The 19,873-nt window shown below is 48.2% G+C and overlaps 1 protein-coding gene across 12 annotated transcripts in view; it reads left to right on the top strand.

Moving 5' to 3' along the window:
* The window catches only part of dock3 (dedicator of cytokinesis 3), a 120,994-nt gene that overhangs the window by 31,619 nt on the left and 69,502 nt on the right, over positions 1-19,873 (top strand). For all 12 annotated transcript variants that reach the window (XM_078947843.1, XM_078947842.1, XM_078947840.1 and 9 more), the window contains exons 2-3: positions 16,343-16,426; positions 16,717-16,757. In XM_078947843.1, the coding sequence (XP_078803969.1) occupies positions 16,343-16,426; positions 16,717-16,757 (125 nt within the window). The remainder of the gene's footprint in view (positions 1-16,342; positions 16,427-16,716; positions 16,758-19,873) is intronic.

The following is a 19,873-nucleotide window of genomic DNA, read 5'->3' as shown; positions in this document are numbered from 1 at the left end:
CTGTCTCCATGTTCCTCTGGTCTCCATGTTCCTCTGGTCTCCATGTTCCTCTGGTCTCCATGTTCCTTCGGTCTCCATGTTCCTTCGGTCTCCATGTTCCTCTGGTCTCCATGTTCCTCTGGTCTCCATGTTCCTCTGGTCTCCATGTTCCTCTGGTCTCCATGTTCCTTCGGTCTCCATTTTCCTTCTGTCTCCATGTTCCTCTAACCCCTCTAACATGGAGACCATGTTCCTTCGGTCTCCATGTTCCTTCGGTCTCCATGTTCCTTCGGTCTCCATGTTCCTCTGGTCTCCATGTTCTTTCGGTCTCCATGTTCCTCTGGTCTCCATGTTCCTTCGGTCTCCATGTTCCTCTGGTCTCCATGTTCCTCTGGTCTCCATGTTCCTCTGGTCTCCATGTTCCTCTGGTCTCCATGTTCCTCTGGTCTCCATGTTCCTTCGGTCTCCATTTTCCTTCGGTCTCCATGTTCCTCTGGTCTCCATGTTCCTCTGGTCTCCATGTTCCTTCGGTCTCCATGTTCCTCTGGTCTCCATGTTCCTCTGGTCTCCATGTTCCTCTGGTCTCCATGTTCCTCTGGTCTCCATGTTCCTTCAGTCTCCATGTTCCTCTGGTCTCCATGTTCCTCTGGTCTCCATGTTCCTCTGGTCTCCATGTTCCTTTGGTCTCCATGTTCCTTCGGTCTCCATTTTCCTTCGGTCTCCATGTCCTCTGGTCTCCATGTTCCTCTGGTCTCCATGTTCCTCTGGTCTCCATGTTCCTTCGGTCTCCATGTTCCTCTGGTCTCCATGTTCCTCTGGTCTCCATGTTCCTCTGGTCTCCATGTTCCTCTGGTCTCCATGTTCCTTCGGTCTCCATGTTCCTTCGGTCTCCATGTTCCTCTGGTCTCCATGTTCCTCTGGTCTCCATGTTCCTCTGTCTCCATGTTCCTCTGGTCTCCATGTTCCTCTGGTCTCCATGTTCCTTCGGTCTCCATGTTCCTCTGGTCTCCATGTTCCTTCGGTCTCCATGTTCCTTCGGTCTCCATGTTCCTCTGGTCTCCATGTTCCTTCGGTCTCCATGTTCCTCTGGTCTCCATGTTCCTTCGGTCTCCATGTTCCTCTGGTCTCCATGTTCCTTCGGTCTCCATGTTCCTTCGGTCTCCATTTTCCTTCGGTCTCCATGTTCCTCTGGTCTCCATGATCCTCTGGTCTCCATGTTCCTCTGGTCTCCATGTTCCTCTGGTCTCCATGTTCCTTCGGTCTCCATGTTCCTCTGGTCTCCATGTTCCTCTGGTCTCCATGTTCCTTCGGTCTCCATGTTCCTCTGGTCTCCATGTTCCTCTGGTCTCCATGTTCCTTCGGTCTCCATGTTCCTCTGGTCTCCATGTTCCTCTGGTCTCCATGTTCCTTCGGTCTCCATGTTCCTCTGGTCTCCATGTTCCTTTGGTCTCCATGTTCCTTCGGTCTCCATTTTCCTTCGGTCTCCATGTCCTCTGGTCTCCATGTTCCTCTGGTCTCCATGTTCCTCTGGTCTCCATGTTCCTCTGGTCTCCATGTTCCTCTGGTCTCCATGTTCCTTCGGTCTCCATGTTCCTTCGCTCTCCATGTTCCTCTGGTCTCCATGTTCCTCTGTCTCCATGTTCCTCTGGTCTCCATGTTCCTCTGGTCTCCATGTTCCTTCGGTCTCCATGTTCCTTCGGTCTCCATGTTCCTTCGGTCTCCATGTTCCTCTGGTCTCCATGTTCCTTCGGTCTCCATGTTCCTTCGGTCTCCATGTTCCTTCGGTCTCCATGTTCCTCTGGTCTCCATGTTCCTTCGGTCTCCATGTTCCTCTGGTCTCCATGTTCCTTCGGTCTCCATGTTCCTCTGGTCTCCATGTTCCTTCGGTCTCCATGTTCCTTCGGTCTCCATGTTCCTTCGGTCTCCATGTTCCTCTGGTCTCCATGTTCCTTCGGTCTCCATTTTCCTTCGGTCTCCATGTTCCTCTGGTCTCCATGTTCCTCTGGTCTCCATGTTCCTCTGGTCTCCATGTTCCTTCGGTCTCCATGTTCCTTCGGTCTCCATGTTCCTCTGGTCTCCATGTTCCTCTGGTCTCCATGTTCCTCTGGTCTCCATGTTCCTTCGGTCTCCATGTTCCTCTGGTCTCCATGTTCCTCTGGTCTCCATGTTCCTCTGGTCTCCATGTTCCTTCGGTCTCCATGTTCCTCTGGTCTCCATGTTCCTTCGGTCTCCATGTTCCTTCGGTCTCCATTTTCCTTCGGTCTCCATGTTCCTCTGGTCTCCATGATCCTCTGGTCTCCATGTTCCTCTGGTCTCCATGTTCCTCTGGTCTCCATGTTCCTCTGGTCTCCATGTTCCTCTGGTCTCCATGTTCCTCTGGTCTCCATGTTCCTTCGGTCTCCATGTTCCTCTGGTCTCCATGTTCCTCTGGTCTCCATGTTCCTCTGGTCTCCATGTTCCTCTGGTCTCCATGTTCCTTCGGTCTCCATTTTCCTTCGGTCTCCATGTTCCTCTGGTCTCCATGATCCTCTGGTCTCCATGTTCCTCTGGTCTCCATGTTCCTCTGGTCTCCATGTTCCTCTGGTCTCCATGTTCCTCTGTCTCCATGTTCCTCTGGTCTCCATGTTCCTCTGGTCTCCATGTTCCTCTGTCTCCATGTTCCTCTGGTCTCCATGTTCCTCTGGTCTCCATGTTCCTCTGGTCTCCATGTTCCTCTGGTCTCCATGTTCCTTCGGTCTCCATGTTCCTTCGGTCTCCATGTTCCTCTGGTCTCCATGTTCCTCTGGTCTCCATGTTCCTCTGGTCTCCATGTTCCTTCGGTCTCCATTTTCCTTCTGTCTCCATGTTCCTCTAACCCCTCTAACATGGAGACCATGTTCCTTCGGTCTCCATGTTCCTTCGGTCTCCATGTTCCTTCGGTCTCCATGTTCCTCTGGTCTCCATGTTCCTTCGGTCTCCATGTTCCTCTGGTCTCCATGTTCCTCTGGTCTCCATGTTCCTTCGGTCTCCATGTTCCTCTGGTCTCCATGTTCCTCTGGTCTCCATGTTCCTCTGGTCTCCATGTTCCCCTGGTCTCCATGTTCCTCTGGTCTCCATGTTCCTTCGGTCTCCATTTTCCTTCGGTCTCCATGTTCCTCTGGTCTCCATGTTCCTCTGGTCTCCATGTTCCTTCGGTCTCCATGTTCCTCTGGTCTCCATGTTCCTCTGGTCTCCATGTTCCTCTGGTCTCCATGTTCCTCTGGTCTCCCTGTTCCTCTGGTCTCCATGTTCCTTCAGTCTCCATGTTCCTCTGGTCTCCATGTTCCTCTGGTCTCCATGTTCCTCTGGTCTCCATGTTCCTTTGGTCTCCATGTTCCTTCGGTCTCCATTTTCCTTCGGTCTCCATGTCCTCTGGTCTCCATGTTCCTCTGGTCTCCATGTTCCTCTGGTCTCCATGTTCCTTCGGTCTCCATGTTCCTCTGGTCTCCATGTTCCTCTGGTCTCCATGTTCCTCTGGTCTCCATGTTCCTCTGGTCTCCATGTTCCTTCGGTCTCCATGTTCCTTCGGTCTCCATGTTCCTCTGGTCTCCATGTTCCTCTGGTCTCCATGTTCCTCTGTCTCCATGTTCCTCTGGTCTCCATGTTCCTCTGGTCTCCATGTTCCTTCGGTCTCCATGTTCCTCTGGTCTCCATGTTCCTTCGGTCTCCATGTTCCTTCGGTCTCCATGTTCCTTCGGTCTCCATGTTCCTCTGGTCTCCATGTTCCTTCGGTCTCCATGTTCCTCTGGTCTCCATGTTCCTTCGGTCTCCATGTTCCTCTGGTCTCCATGTTCCTTCGGTCTCCATGTTCCTTCGGTCTCCATTTTCCTTCGGTCTCCATGTTCCTCTGGTCTCCATGATCCTCTGGTCTCCATGTTCCTCTGGTCTCCATGTTCCTCTGGTCTCCATGTTCCTTCGGTCTCCATGTTCCTCTGGTCTCCATGTTCCTCTGGTCTCCATGTTCCTCTGGTCTCCATGTTCCTTCGGTCTCCATTTTCCTTCGGTCTCCATGTTCCTCTGGTCTCCATGATCCTCTGGTCTCCATGTTCCTCTGGTCTCCATGTTCCTCTGGTCTCCATGTTCCTCTGTCTCCATGTTCCTCTGGTCTCCATGTTCCTCTGGTCTCCATGTTCCTCTGGTCTCCATGTTCCTCTGGTCTCCATGTTCCTCTGGTCTCCATGTTCCTCTGGTCTCCATGTTCCTCTGGTCTCCATGTTCCTTCGGTCTCCATGTTCCTTCGGTCTCCATGTTCCTCTGGTCTCCATGTTCCTCTGGTCTCCATGTTCCTTCGGTCTCCATTTTCCTTCTGTCTCCATGTTCCTCTAACCCCTCTAACATGGAGACCATGTTCCTTCGGTCTCCATGTTCCTACGGTCTCCATGTTCCTTCGGTCTCCATGTTCCTCTGGTCTCCATGTTCCTTCGGTCTCCATGTTCCTCTGGTCTCCATGTTCCTTCGGTCTCCATGTTCCTCTGGTCTCCATGTTCCTCTGGTCTCCATGTTCCTCTGGTCTCCATGTTCCTCTGGTCTCCATGTTCCTTCGGTCTCCATTTTCCTTCGGTCTCCATGTTCCTCTGGTCTCCATGTTCCTCTGGTCTCCATGTTCCTTCGGTCTCCATGTTCCTCTGGTCTCCATGTTCCTCTGGTCTCCATGTTCCTCTGGTCTCCATGTTCCTCTGGTCTCCATGTTCCTCTGGTCTCCATGTTCCTTCAGTCTCCATGTTCCTCTGGTCTCCATGTTCCTCTGGTCTCCATGTTCCTCTGGTCTCCATGTTCCTTTGGTCTCCATGTTCCTTCGGTCTCCATTTTCCTTCGGTCTCCATGTCCTCTGGTCTCCATGTTCCTCTGGTCTCCATGTTCCTCTGGTCTCCATGTTCCTTCGGTCTCCATGTTCCTCTGGTCTCCATGTTCCTCTGGTCTCCATGTTCCTCTGGTCTCCATGTTCCTTCGGTCTCCATGTTCCTTCGGTCTCCATGTTCCTCTGGTCTCCATGTTCCTCTGGTCTCCATGTTCCTCTGTCTCCATGTTCCTCTGGTCTCCATGTTCCTTCGGTCTCCATGTTCCTCTGGTCTCCATGTTCCTTCGGTCTCCATGTTCCTCCGGTCTCCATGTTCCTTCGGTCTCCATGTTCCTCTGGTCTCCATGTTCCTTCGGTCTCCATGTTCCTCTGGTCTCCATGTTCCTTCGGTCTCCATGTTCCTCTGGTCTCCATGTTCCTTCGGTCTCCATGTTCCTTCGGTCTCCATGTTCCTCTGGTCTCCATGTTCCTTCGGTCTCCATGTTCCTCTGGTCTCCATGTTCCTCTGGTCTCCATGTTCCTCTGGTCTCCATGTTCCTTCGGTCTCCATGTTCCTCTGGTCTCCATGTTCCTCTGGTCTCCATGTTCCTCTGGTCTCCATGTTCCTTCGGTCTCCATGTTCCTCTGGTCTCCATGTTCCTCTGGTCTCCATGTTCCTCTGGTCTCCATGTTCCTTCGGTCTCCATGTTCCTCTGGTCTCCATGTTCCTTCGGTCTCCATGTTCCTTCGGTCTCCATGTTCCTCTGGTCTCCATGTTCCTCTGGTCTCCATGTTCCTTCGGTCTCCATTTTCCTTCGGTCTCCATGTTCCTCTGGTCTCCATGATCCTCTGGTCTCCATGTTCCTCTGGTCTCCATGTTCCTCTGGTCTCCATGTTCCTCTGGTCTCCATGTTCCTCTGGTCTCCATGTTCCTCTGGTCTCCATGTTCCTTCGGTCTCCATGTTCCTCTGGTCTCCATGTTCCTCTGGTCTCCATGTTCCTCTGGTCTCCATGTTCCTCTGGTCTCCATGTTCCTTCGGTCTCCATTTTCCTTCGGTCTCCATGTTCCTCTGGTCTCCATGATCCTCTGGTCTCCATGTTCCTCTGGTCTCCATGTTCCTCTGGTCTCCATGTTCCTCTGGTCTCCATGTTCCTCTGTCTCCATGTTCCTCTGGTCTCCATGTTCCTCTGGTCTCCATGTTCCTCTGTCTCCATGTTCCTCTGGTCTCCATGTTCCTCTGGTCTCCATGTTCCTCTGGTCTCCATGTTCCTCTGGTCTCCATGTTCCTTCGGTCTCCATGTTCCTTCGGTCTCCATGTTCCTCTGGTCTCCATGTTCCTCTGGTCTCCATGTTCCTCTGGTCTCCATGTTCCTTCGGTCTCCATTTTCCTTCTGTCTCCATGTTCCTCTGGTCTCCATGTTCCTCTGGTCTCCATGTTCCTTCGGTCTCCATGTTCCTCTGGTCTCCATGTTCCTCTGGTCTCCATGTTCCTCTGGTCTCCATGTTCCTCTGGTCTCCATGTTCCTCTGTCTCCATGTTCCTCTGGTCTCCATGTTCCTTCGGTCTCCATGTTCCTCTGGTCTCCATGTTCCTTCGGTCTCCATGTTCCTTCGGTCTCCATGTTCCTTCGGACTCCATGTTCCTCTGGTCTCCATGTTCCTTCGGTCTCCATGTTCCTCTGGTCTCCACGTTCCTTCGGTCTCCATGTTCCTCTGGTCTCCATGTTCCTTCGGTCTCCATGTTCCTTCGGTCTCCATGTTCCTCTGGTCTCCATGTTCCTCTGGTCTCCATGTTCCTTCGGTCTCCATTTTCCTTCGGTCTCCATGTTCCTCTGGTCTCCATGATCCTCTGGTCTCCATGTTCCTCTGGTCTCCATGTTCCTCTGGTCTCCATGTTCCTCTGGTCTCCATGTTCCTTCGGTCTCCATGTTCCTTCGGTCTCCATGTTCCTCTGGTCTCCATGATCCTCTGGTCTCCATGTTCCTCTGGTCTCCATGTTCCTTCGGTCTCCATGTTCCTCTGGTCTCCATGTTCCTCTGGTCTCCATGTTCCTCTGGTCTCCATGTTCCTTCGGTCTCCATGTTCCTCTGGTCTCCATGTTCCTTCGGTCTCCATGTTCCTCTGGTCTCCATGTTCCTCTGGTCTCCATGTTCCTCTGGTCTCCATGTTCCTCTGGTCTCCATGTTCCTTCGGTCTCCATTTTCCTTCGGTCTCCATGTTCCTCTGGTCTCCATGTTCCTCTGGTCTCCATGTTCCTCTGGTCTCCATGTTCCTCTGGTCTCCATGTTCCTCTGGTCTCCATGTTCCTTCGGTCTCCATGTTCCTCTGGTCTCCATGTTCCTCCACACTTTGGTCTGATCAAGGATTTGATCAAATGACCGTTTTTTTCTTTCATGTTCAGATTTCTTCTCTGCTCGGTTTTTCTGAAATGTTAAAATCAGACCGTCAACCTCAAGCATGAGACGTCATAGCCTGGAACCAAACAAAGGAACCCAGCAGTTGTTCCTGCAGCACACGTGTAATGAACGTTCCTCCTAAAGGCCGTGTCCCTCATGCTACATGCTTTATGTACATACTGCACGCATGGAATCTGGTCATACGTGAACATACCAGGAAACAGTGAGAACAGTTGTGGTCTTTATGTGAAATTTCCACAGATGTATCATGAATCACAGTATGAATAAACACGCAAAGAACACGTAAACCAACGTAGAACATGAACTGGTGATTATTGTGCATCAATTACATCATATGAACGTGAAATGTGCACCGTATACGTGATCTAAAAGTTACGTGTCGGTGGTTCATGCGTGAAAAGTCCGTTAGACACACGTGGAACGGTCGTGGAAACCCTCGGCTGTGTGACACCGGCTTTAGATAAGGCTTAGCTACGCCCACAGGCCAATTCAAATTGCGTCTCTTTTCCCCAAACAAATTTCTACCTTTGCCTTTGCAATCACAATTCAGAATATTCTTACATATTTGTCTTGTCCAAGGACACTTCCACTCATGGGCGTGCAAGGCGGGAATCGAACCTGCAATATTACGATCATGGGTCGACCGACGTACCGCTGCACCACGGCCGCCCCCCAAGTACATAAAGAAGCTTAATTTGGAAACAAACTATAATTTCTACAGGAAGAAATCCTAACAATGGGACATGTGATGTCACTTCCTGTTTCTGGGTGCCAGTACATATATATATATATATATATATATATATATATATATATATATATATATATATATATATATATATATATATACAGTGATCCCTCGCTATAACGCGGTTTACTTTTCACGGTTTGGCTACTTCACGGATTTGCATCGTGCATTGTGTTCTGCATTCTGATTGGCTAAAAAGTCACTCCGCTTCTTCTCTACCTGCGCGTCAATAAGGTTGCAGTTTAATATGTACACGTACGTGAAACGGCTTGCCCAATTTACATTATGTACGTGCAAATTCTCGAGTTTCTCTAAAACCTATAGAAAAAAGAGCAACACCAACTGCCAATCATTATGTCCCCCCCCCCAAAAACTAACACAGCTGCACCGCGGGCTTCAGAAGAAGAAAACACTGCAGAGCGGAGTCAGGATCAGCGACTCAGTCGGAAGAGCAGTAAAATTCACCTGAGTCACTATTTGTCCCACTATACTTTGTATTTCTTTCATAATCATTTAAAATTTTCTCCCGTTTAATCCAATCACTCGGGTCACGGTGGGTGGGGCTAATCTCCGCAATTTGAAGCCTTCTGTTCACATGGATGATTAAAATTATTATTTGACAGTACAGTACAGAAGTTATGTGTTGAAAAAAACCCGTTTCTAAAGTACTTTATTTGTGAAACAGATGTTTGAGCCTGTAAAATGGTTTGTTCTTTCTTTTCAATGCATAATAGAGTATTTAATTATATAATACTTGTTAAAAAAAATAAAGGTTTCTACTTCACAGATTTTGCCTATCAAGGGTTCTTTCTGGAACGTAACCCCCGCGAAAAACAAGGGTTTACTGGATATGTTTGTGGTGGGAGGAGCCTGATGGTGAGCCTCAGACTCAAACTGTGTGGTTAAATGGCAGCCATGCATTTGTGTGCATGTGTGCGTGCATGTGAGAGGTGGGCGTGTCTGAGGCCTGGTTCAGGCGCTGTCCCGTGACCATTTCTGATGGTCACATCAGAGAACGAGGGGACATGCGGTCTTCCTCCATGAAAGAACATGCTAGCTCCAGTGTCTTTGGGTCACGTGTGTCACATGTGTGTGTCTGACTCCACAAACAAACACACACACACCGTTGTGTCTTTCCTCATTAGTTTGTGGGTTTGGAGCCGGTCTGATTGTCCCGATTTCTTCTGTTATAATCAGAGGTTTTTCTGCGGTTTTGTGATTTTCAGTTTTGTGACAGAAAAGCGGCTCACAGATGAATAATGAAGCAGGACTTCTGTCCTGGGGGGCGCCATTAAGTCCCGGCTGCATTCCTCACTTATGTAAACTCAGAGATCCGGCTTTGATCGACGGGTTTTTGATTCATGAAAAAACATCCCTGGGGGTTTTTGTGCATCGCTACGGTAAAAAAACGGTCACTTAAAAGATTCACAGAGAAAGAAGAGAAAGACGGATGAGAGGACAGAGGACAGACCCTGATCGGACTCAGAGGACACCCTCCCCACACATCTATGAGCTTTAAACTCAACAAGCTCAGGTTTTGCTGCAGGTTTTTTTTTTTGAACTTTATATTCTTGTTTTCTCATCTCAACACAAAACAAACATAAAGACTCCCTGAAACAAGTTTGACCTTAAGTCCACATTCAGTACAGTGTAAAGCAGGTGAAACATAAAAATTACAATTCAAAAACATTGATGCAAGATGTGACAAGCAGTTCAGTTAAACCAGAATCAAAGGTACCAGGAACAGTCACAACCCCAAATAGATTTTAACCGTGTGCCATCGACGTTCAAAGATATCTGATTTTAGTTGTAGCAATGCTGTCATTTTTTCCATCAAATAAACGTCTTTGATTCTTTGTTTCCATTCAGTTACAGAAGGTGATGTTACATTTTTCCAATTACCTGTGGTAATGGTTTTATTTGCGACCAGTAATAAAATGCGCATTATATATTTTTGATCAGCATCAAAGTCTTTTGGAAATACACCAAGCAGATACGACAGAGTACTTAAAGGAACGTCATGATTTACAATAGTTTCAATCTCCCTCTTAATATCTTTCCAAAATTCCCAGATAACTGGGCAATCAAAGAAAATATGTGTATGATCACCAATTTTTCCACATTGCCTCCAACATACGGCTGTGGAGGAGCCTTTGGCAAAATTAGAAATCAACAGGGGTGTGTGAAAAAAACGCATTTTGATTTTCCAGTCAAACTCTTTCCATAGTTGGCTATTAATTCCTACATGGCTGTCCTCACACAGTTTATCCCATTGTTCATCTTCTATTATGCAGATTATCTATTATGTTAGATTCCAATTCCCATTTTTCTCTGATATTATATGTATTCTGTCCGGTGGCAGTTGAGAGTCTCTTATACAAATTGGAAACATGTTTATGCGTTGGAAAGTGTTTTTTTGTAATTGTAGTAAAATATTGTTCTATGCAGTTTGGGGTTTTATTGATTCTGTCTCGCTCTTTGTGCTTCATGATGTAATGCCGGATTTGTAGATATTTATAAAAATCATTCGGTAGAAGACCAAATTGTCTTTGAAGCTGTGAAAAGGACTTAAGTTCTGTTCCATCGAACAGCTGGTTAAGAGTTATAAGGCCTTTAGTGGCCCATGTCTTAAAGGTGGGATCCCACGTTGAAGAAGGAAAGTCTATATCACCGACAATAGGCATTGCTCTGGAAATTGTCAAGTAGCATTTTTTTTACTACCGTCCACATCTTTAAAGTATGTTTGATCCAATTGTTTCCAATTTTGATTTTGTTGACAGATTTTAGATCAGTAAATGGAAGAGTAGACAGCCGCACCCCTTTAGTTTCACCTTGTTCCACTTTAAACCATTTTACTTCCTTATCCTCTCTAATCCAGGCCACGATTGCCGTCAACTGAGCTGCCCAATAGTACAATTTTAGGTTTGGTAGAGCCAAACCTCCCTTATTTTTTGGCAAGAATAATGTTTTTAATCTAATTCTGGGTCTTTTTCGCTGCCATATAAATTGAGTAATCATTTTGTTTAACACGTTGAAAGTTGACACCGGAATATTTACCGGAAGAGATTGAAACAAAAACAAAATACGAGGAAGCACATTCATCCTCACTGCTTCTACTCTACCCAGTAGGGATAGAGGTAAAATTTCCCAGCGGATCAGGTCATTCTTTATTTGTTTTAGCAGGTTTTTATAATTAGCGTCGTAGAGTTGTGTGGGTTGGGGTGTTAAAATAACTCCCAAATATCTGAAACCCTGTTGGACCAATGGAAAGTTACCTCCTCATCAAGTTTGGTGGGCCACAATCCAGATGTCATCATTGCTTCTGATTTATTTTGGTTGATCTTATATCCTGAAATATTACCATAATTATTTAAACATTGCATAAGTCTTGGAATTGTTGACAGTAATATATCATCCGCAAAAAGGGATATTTTATGATTCATCCCTCCCCCGTCTTCAAAACCCATTTCCATTAGTGTGTGTTCCAGGTATTTCCACTCCACCTGATCGAAAGCTTTCTCTGCATCTAAGCTGAGAAGCATGGATGGTTGGGAACTTTTGGCCATTAGTGATTGTAAATTTAGAGCTCTCCTTACATTGTTAGTTCCTTGACGCCCCAAAATAAATCCCGTCTGGTCTGGATTTATAAGTTTCTTAATGTACTTTTGGAGCCTCGTGGCTAGGATGGATGTTAATATTTTATAATCCACACACAAGAGGCTAATCGGGCGATAACTCGAACACTGTAGTGGATCTTTTCCCTCCTTATGTAAAACCATGATAGGGAGCAAGTTTAGCTCGTGCTGGTTTGCGGCGCCTTCCGTCCGTGAAACCAGGGTTCGACTCCAGGCTGCTCCCTGTTCCCTTCTCTACCTCTGCTGGTTCCAAGCCCGGTTTGAGAAGGTTGCGTCAGGAAGGGCATCCAGCGTAAAACATTGCCAAATTTACCATGCGACTTGTTCGCTGTGGCAACCCCTGATGGGAGGAGCCGAAAGTGGAAGAAGATGTAAAACCGTGATAATTGCTTCAGACCGTGACTCTGGAGGAAGTGCAGAATCTAAAACGTAGTTAAAGAGTTTACATAATATGGGAGTCAGCTCATTAACATAAACTTTATAGAATTCTCCTGCAAACCTTGTTGCAGGTTTTGTTGCAGGTCGGCAGAGGAAGCGATGAAAGCAGCATCACTGCAGTCAGGATTCATGTGTGGAAACAGATCAGCAGAGAAACCTCAGACTTTAATGAGAACCAAAGGAATGAGGAGGATTTTCCTCTCTGGAACAAACTCTGACATGCGCTGTTTTCCAGAAGCATGCACGAAGAGCATTAGCATCAACAGAAACATGCACAGCTCAAGCGCACTGAAGGGTGAAGAGCCGGGCAGAGGAAGACTCCGCTTCTGCTTCATCAGCTTTGATATCACAAAACTTTATTCAAAAGTCTTCCTTTGGTCTCTGCATCCTGAAATTCTAACAGTGTGTTTTACTTCTCCGTGTTTCTTTTGAGATTCTTTGTAATAAAATGAATTTAAATTGAGAAAATTTGGCCTCAAAAGTGGTTATTCCATCCTGAAAACCTGAGTCAGAGTCCAGGATTAGCAACGGGAAAGTGGATCCATCCTGCCCGGACAGAACGGATGCAGACGGATGCACCGATGATCCAAGGGGGGGCGGGGGCTGGTGTTTGTGTCCCAACCGTCTGTGGGAGACGCTGTAGATGTTTATCCAAACGTTGCATCCTCGATTTCTAGCAGCTGTCTTAAAGAAGGAGCTGTACATGTGTGTGAAGTAAAGGGGGGGTGGAGGAGAGAGGAGCACAGCCATGATTGATCCAACACCTGGATCATGGCGTGCTGTTGGACATTTTTATGGTTCATATAAATGTATTTTTTCTGCCTGTGGTTTAGTTGGTGTCAGTATTTGACATGAAGACAGCAAGTAATGCAGGAAAACAGCTGCACTTTATGAGATCAGAAATAAACCCATAGATCATTTGTTTATGAAAGTATTGAGGTTTTTGGAGGATTTTTACTGTCGGTGTTGCACTAAATTAGGAAAATGCCAAATATTTTTGGAGTAATCCCGCAGAAGAGTTCTACGATTTAGTTTTTAATATTTTAGAAGACTTAAAAAATTATTTCACAATAACAGTTTTCAAAAATCAAATCACTCTGATCCATTTCACAAAGACACACGGGACGTCACACACCAAGAAATGAACTGATTGCTAAAAATGATGCAGGAGTCCAGCTCTCTCGCTCAGCAGGACGGAGCTCTGTGACCTTTGAACCTGAGTGTGAAACAGGTGTAGATGTGGAGAAATCGAGGAGGCCCAAATCGAGGAGAGACCGGAATCAAACTGCCCAGGATCTGGTTGAGAAAGAAGCTGGTATACATGATATGCGTGCCCCCCCGAATTCATCAGCCATGTGGGCGGTGCCTTCAATGGCATCAGCCCCAAAGGGGTGTTCCAGCCCGAATGTGGGAGGGAGGGCAGGGTATGGGGGGAGCCAAAACACCTTAGTCCTGACCGTGTTCCTGACCGTTGACCGGACCGTGGTCCTGACCATGGTCCTGACTGTTGTCCTGATCTCGGTCCTGACCGTGGTCCTGACAGTTGTCCTGAAAGTTGTCCTGACCGTGGTCCTGACCATTGAGTGGACCGTTGTCCTGACCGTGGTCCTGACCGTGGTGCTGACCGTTGTCCTGACAGTTGTCCTGACCGTGGTGCTGACCGTTGTCCTGACAGTTGTCCTGACAGTTGTCCTGACTGTTGTCCTGACAGTTGTCCTGACAGTGGTCCTGACCGTTGTCTTGACCTTGATCCTGACCGTGGTCCTTACCGTTTTCCTGACCATGGTCCTGACCGTTGTCCTGACCGTGGTACTGACCGTTGTCTTGACCTTGATCCTGACCGTGGTCCTGACCGTGGTCCTTACCGTTTTCCTGACCATGGTCCTGATCGTTGTCCTGACCGCGGTCCTGACCGTGGTCCTGACCATGGTCCTGATCGTTGTCCTGACCGTTGTCCTGACCGTGGTCCTGACTGTTGTCCTGAAAGTTTTCCTGACTGTTGTCCTGATCTCGGTCCTGACCGTGGTCCTGACAGTTGTCCTGACCGTGGTCCTGACCGTTGACAGGACCGTTGTCCTGACCGTGGTCCTGACTGTTGTCCTGATCTCGGTCCTGACCGTGGTCCTGACAGTTGTCCTGACCGTGGTCGTGAACTTGTTCCTGACCTTGGTCATGACCGTGGTCCTGACAGTTGTCCTAACAGTTGTCCTGACCGTGGTCCTGACCGTTGTCTTGACCTTGATCCTGACCGTGGTCCTGACCGTTGTCCTGAACATGGTCCTGACCGTTGTCCTGACCGTGGTCCTGACAGTGGTCCTGACTGTTGTCCTGAACGTTGTCCTGACCGTGGTCCTGACTTTGGTCCTGACCTTGGTCCTGACAGTTGTCCTGACCGTTGTCTTGACATTGATCCTGACTGTTTTCCTGAAAGTTGTCCTGACTGTTGTCCTGATCTCGGTACTGACCGTGGTCCTGACAGTTGTCCTGAAAGTTGTCCTGACCGTGGTCCTGACCGTTGAGTGGACCGTTGTCCTGACCGTGGTGCTGACCGTTGTCCTGACAGTTGTCCTGACCGTGGTGCTGACCGTTGTCCTGACAGTTGTCCTGACAGTTGTCCTGACTGTTGTCCTGACAGTTGTCCTGACAGTGGTCCTGACCGTTGTCTTGACCTTGATCCTGACCGTGGTCCTTACCGTTTTCCTGACCATGGTCCTGACCGTTGTCCTGACCGTGGTACTGACCGTTGTCTTGACCTTGATCCTGACCGTGGTCCTGACCGTGGTCCTTACCGTTTTCCTGACCATGGTCCTGATCGTTGTCCTGACCGCGGTCCTGACCGTGGTCCTGACCATGGTCCTGATCGTTGTCCTGACCGTTGTCCTGACCGTGGTCCTGACTGTTGTCCTGAAAGTTTTCCTGACTGTTGTCCTGATCTCGGTCCTGACCGTGGTCCTGACAGTTGTCCTGACCGTGGTCCTGACCGTTGACAGGACCGTTGTCCTGACCGTGGTCCTGACTGTTGTCCTGATCTCGGTCCTGACCGTGGTCCTGACAGTTGTCCTGACCGTGGTCGTGAACTTGTTCCTGACCTTGGTCATGACCGTGGTCCTGACAGTTGTCCTGACAGTTGTCCTAACAGTTGTCCTGACCGTGGTCCTGACCGTTGTCTTGACCTTGATCCTGACCGTGGTCCTGACCGTTGTCCTGAACATGGTCCTGACCGTTGTCCTGACCGTGGTCCTGACAGTGGTCCTGACTGTTGTCCTGAACGTTGTCCTGACCGTGGTCCTGACTTTGGTCCTGACCTTGGTCCTGACAGTTGTCCTGACCGTTGTCTTGACATTGATCCTGACTGTTTTCCTGAAAGTTGTCCTGACTGTTGTCCTGATCTCGGTACTGACCGTTGTCCTGACCGTTGACCGGACTGTTGTCCTGACCGTTGTCCTGACCGTGGACCTTGGTCCTGACCGTGGTCCTGACTGTTGTCCTGAAAGTTGTCCTGACTGTTGTCCTGATCTCTGTCCTGACCGTGGTCCTGACAGTTGTCCTGACAGTTGTCCTGACCGTGGTCCTGACCGTGGTCCTGACAGTTGTCCTGACCGTGGTCCTGACCGTTGACCGGACCGTTGTCCTGATCGTGGTCCTGACTGTTGTCCTGATCACGGTCCTGACCGTGGTCCTGACAGTTGTCCTGACCGTGGTCCTGACCGTTGACCGGACCGTTGTCCTGACCGTGGTCCTGACTGTTGTCCTGATCTTGGTCCTGACCGTGGTCCTGACAGTTGTCCTGACAGTTGTCCTAACAGTTGTCCTGACCGTGGTCCTGACCGTTGTCTTGACCTTGATCCTGACCGTGGTCCTGACTGTTGTCCTGACCATGGTCCTGACCGTTGTCCTGACCGTGGTCCTGACAGTGGTCCTGACTGTTGTCCTGAACGTTGTCCTGACCGTGGTCCTGACTTTGGTCCTGACCTTGGTCCTGACAGTTGTCCTGACCGTTGTCTTGACCTTGATCCTGACTGTTTTCCTGAAAGTTGTCCTGACTGTTGTCTTGATCTCGGTCCTGACCGTTGTCCTGACCGTTGACCGGACCGTTGACCGGACTGTTGTCCTGACCGTGGTCCTGACCGTGGACCTTGGTCCTGACCGTGGTCCTGACAGTTGTCCTGACCGTGGTCGTGAACTTGTTCCTGACCTTGGTCATGACCGTGGTCCTGACAGTTGTCCTGACAGTTGTCCTGACAGTGGTCCTGATCTCGGTCCTGACCGTGGTCCTGAACTTGGTCCTGACCGTGGTCCTGACCTTCTCCTCATCTCCATGTGTCCTCAGTGATCTGCAGCTTCAGAGGCTCGCCGACGCGGGGGTTGGGTCTGGAGGTCGGAGAGATGGTTCAGATTCTGGAGAAATGTGAAGGTAAGAGTCGACCGCAGCAGGTGGTTGGACGCCTGATGTTGCAGCTTTCAGATCTGAGCTGTGGTAGAGCGTCTGAACCTTCAAAGCAATTTAGTCAAATGTCTTCCGAGCATCAACAGGAAGTCAGATTATTTTTTATTTCAAAAGCTTTAAGACAGATCACCAAGTCCTGACCTTTGTTTCTTGATCCAACAGTTTTGTGCTTAAAGTCTAAAGTGGTTCATATCTGCAGTGTCATGTTTAGCTCCTCAGTGAATTAGTGCAGTCATGACGGCTGCTCTCTCTTTCAGGTTGGTACCGAGGATTCTCAGTGAGGAGACCCAACGTCAAGGTGAGACAGACCTTCTGAGGCGGCGAGCCTCTACCCTGTCAGACTCCGCCTCCTTGATGTTCTTGCGTTGTTGAAGGTGTGTTTATGTCGTTTGGGTCTCCTGCAGACCTTTCACAGCAGATGCATCCCAGATGTTTCCTCAGTCCCCACTCTGCTCAATGACTGTAAAAAAAGCGGGAGTTTGTGGTCATGTGACCTGATTGTCAGCCCTCCGGTGTTCCTGAGCAGCAGCTTGTCCCATGGTTTTACCAAAATCCTCACCTTTACCGTCTGAGATGCCTTCAGCCTTTATGATTTAACTTGTTAGGAAAAGTTTGGATTCATGTTGAGAATCGTGATTTTACCCAGAGTTCACTTTTATGGTTTTGAAAATGCCGCTACGTGAACGAAGTTAGACGAAGCATTTGGATGTTTTCCTTCAACATGTTGGAGGAAATCAAAGCCATTTCTCTAAACAAAAGCGGATGAAACCCCATCAGGCGGACCATCCGGGTGAGCCACTTATTCTTGCTCTGGGAGTCCCCGTGGGGGGGGTTTCTGAACCAGAACTTTTTGCATCCTCTGTCCTTGACCAAAGTACTTGTCGATATCATCTAAGGTTGGGCCGCCTGGCTTTAAGTCTGACTCTGCCTCTGATATTTGTGGCGTACCAAACCTTCTTGAATCTACAGTTGAAGCTTCTGGGAGCCTCTCAGCAGCCGCTCTGACACCGACTCCCCGTTCATCTGGGACGGTTTCCCGCTCCACCAAAGACCTGCTGGGAATGCTCACATTCCTGTTTCCGCTCAGCTCAACAGCGCTGACGGTTGGAAACCTGCTGGCAGCTTTTGAGCAGGAACGTCTGCAGAGGAAGCAGAAAGTCTCTCACTATCTCAACAGGATCTCCTTATGGTTTACATGTCAGAGCTGCATCCTCGGCACTGACCTGTGCATGTGAACACACGTGTGGTTTGCGTGTTTTCTGGACGTTGCAGAGGAATGCAGGGATTCTTTCTGTCAGCGTGTCAGCCGAGCGCTTCGCCCCGGAGACCGCGGACGGATGGATGGCCTCCGTCCAACATTTGTAATAATGCAGCAGCAGCAGGATTTGCATGCGTTCCAGCGTTTCTGCTAAAGAGGATGAGTGGTTGAACTCTGTCCCACATTCCCGCCTCTGCCTGCAGGTCAACTGATGAGTTTAGGAAACAGATCCGTGTTCTCGTAAGCCTCACAGAACGGCACAACGCCAACGGCTTCAGACACAGACTTAAGGCCTTTCTGAAATAACCGTAGTAAAGGAAACAAACCTATAACAAAAGTACAACAGCACATTACTGTTCGGTACTTCGTGTTACCCTTCTACTAATGTCAGGAGTGTCATGACTTGTAGGATGGACAGACCCAGATGCTGAAACCCAGAATGAGGACACAGGTAGGTAAGAGGTAAGTAAGAGTATTTATTTTCCTTCCAGGAGATGGTTGTGGCTTGGTATGAGTCTGATGAGGACTGCGGCTTGAGGCGTGGCTGGAGGTAGTAGCGCGGCTTTGCAGAACGTGTTGTTTCCACAGGGATGCAGGAGGGCTCGATCTGACTTCCACACAGGTGACACTTGGAGGCTGGAATCCTGAGGCAGGGAGAATGATATTAGAGTCGAGACAAGACTTGGTTTCACAAACATGAGCTAGACCGAGACCAGGTATAGTCACCATAAGGGGCAACGAACTGGCGTTAAATACTGGAGCTGGGTCTCCTTTTGAGCTGCAGCGGTTGATGAGGTGGATTGGTCACAGCTGGTGGAGTCAGGAGTAGAGCAGGAGGGGGAGGGGGAGGAGGATGACAGGCACCATAACAAGGAGCTGGTGGTGGAGGACCCAAAAGTCAGGAGACCGGCATGGTGACAGAAAATAAAACATTTCATAAACAAACTGGAAAAGACAAAACCTGTGGAGCAGAAAGGTGAAAAACAGAGCAGACGGCCTGGAAACCAGACTCGTAAATAGGCTGAGGGCAGTTAACTAAAATGACCACGGCGGTGGATCATGATGGACCTGGAAGCAGAGTGACTAGGGGCGACTCAGAACATGACCAAAAACCACAGAAACCACAGAGTCCTTCCAACAAAGTCTGTCGGGCTTCAGTGTAGCAGAATCTCTGATCAGTGTCGGTCCATCAATATTCCTGAAATTCCCTTTACTTTTCCATTGATTTGGAAAGAAAGAAAAACGTTGCTGTAACTTAGATTATTGATTCTAATGATTTTAATAATTTGATGGTTTTCATGATTTGACTGATTTTTTGTGTTACGGCTGTTTTCTCATGATTTTTGTTCTCTACTTAAGTTTCAATAAATAAAAAATAAAGAAATTGGCATCAGGTCCAGTAATAGACCATAGAGCTAAAGACTGAGCTATTCTCTGATTTCATTGGTGGAGACGTTAGTTTATCAGAATTGATTCATGAACCGATGGATCGTTTTTCATCGATAGTGATCGGGTAAGAAGGATGAAGAGCAATGAACAGACGAAGAAAGTTTCATGATCTGGTATTCATGTCTAGTTTAACAGAAGAACAAATACTCAACAACCTGAGCTCCAAGGTTTTCACCAGAAGGTTTTTAGTCAAAGTTCTTCTTGATTTGTATTTAAAAGCTGAACCGTTGACTTAAAATGAAGAACTCGGTTCTGTTCGTCTGACCTTCCTATTAACTCAACAAACCAACATCTTCATCCACTTCATGTCGATAAAGACTTTTGAAGACTTTATCATCAGTTATGCCATGGTCCGGTTTAATACTCGATTCTGATTGGCTGCTGGGTGTGCATTAAAACCTGATAACCGCACGGTGAAAAAAGAAGTTCCGGTCACCTAGCTTAAATGTTTTGTATCACTGCGCCGGCTTCTTTAAAACAACCTTTTGCTTCATCATCTGGACAAAAACAAGCGGTTAGAGATGAACTTTCTCTCTGAACTGATCCTTTTTCAACCCATCGGGACGATCAACATAGATATATCGCCGAATCTTGACTGCAGCGGTGGCATCGCGTAACAAATAGTCCGCTTTTTGTGAGAAAAGCGATCCAAATCGGAAAAAAAACAAGAATTAAGGACTAAAACCTAGTAAATATTTATTGCTTTT

This window comes from Oryzias latipes, chromosome 5 (assembly GCF_053564925.1).
Source record: "Oryzias latipes strain Hd-rR chromosome 5, Olatipes_Hd-rR_3.1".
Classification (NCBI taxonomy): Eukaryota; Metazoa; Chordata; class Actinopteri; order Beloniformes; family Adrianichthyidae; genus Oryzias; species Oryzias latipes.
The sequence above is the reverse complement of the archived record's forward strand: the minus strand, read 5'-3'. Positions and strand labels throughout refer to the sequence as shown.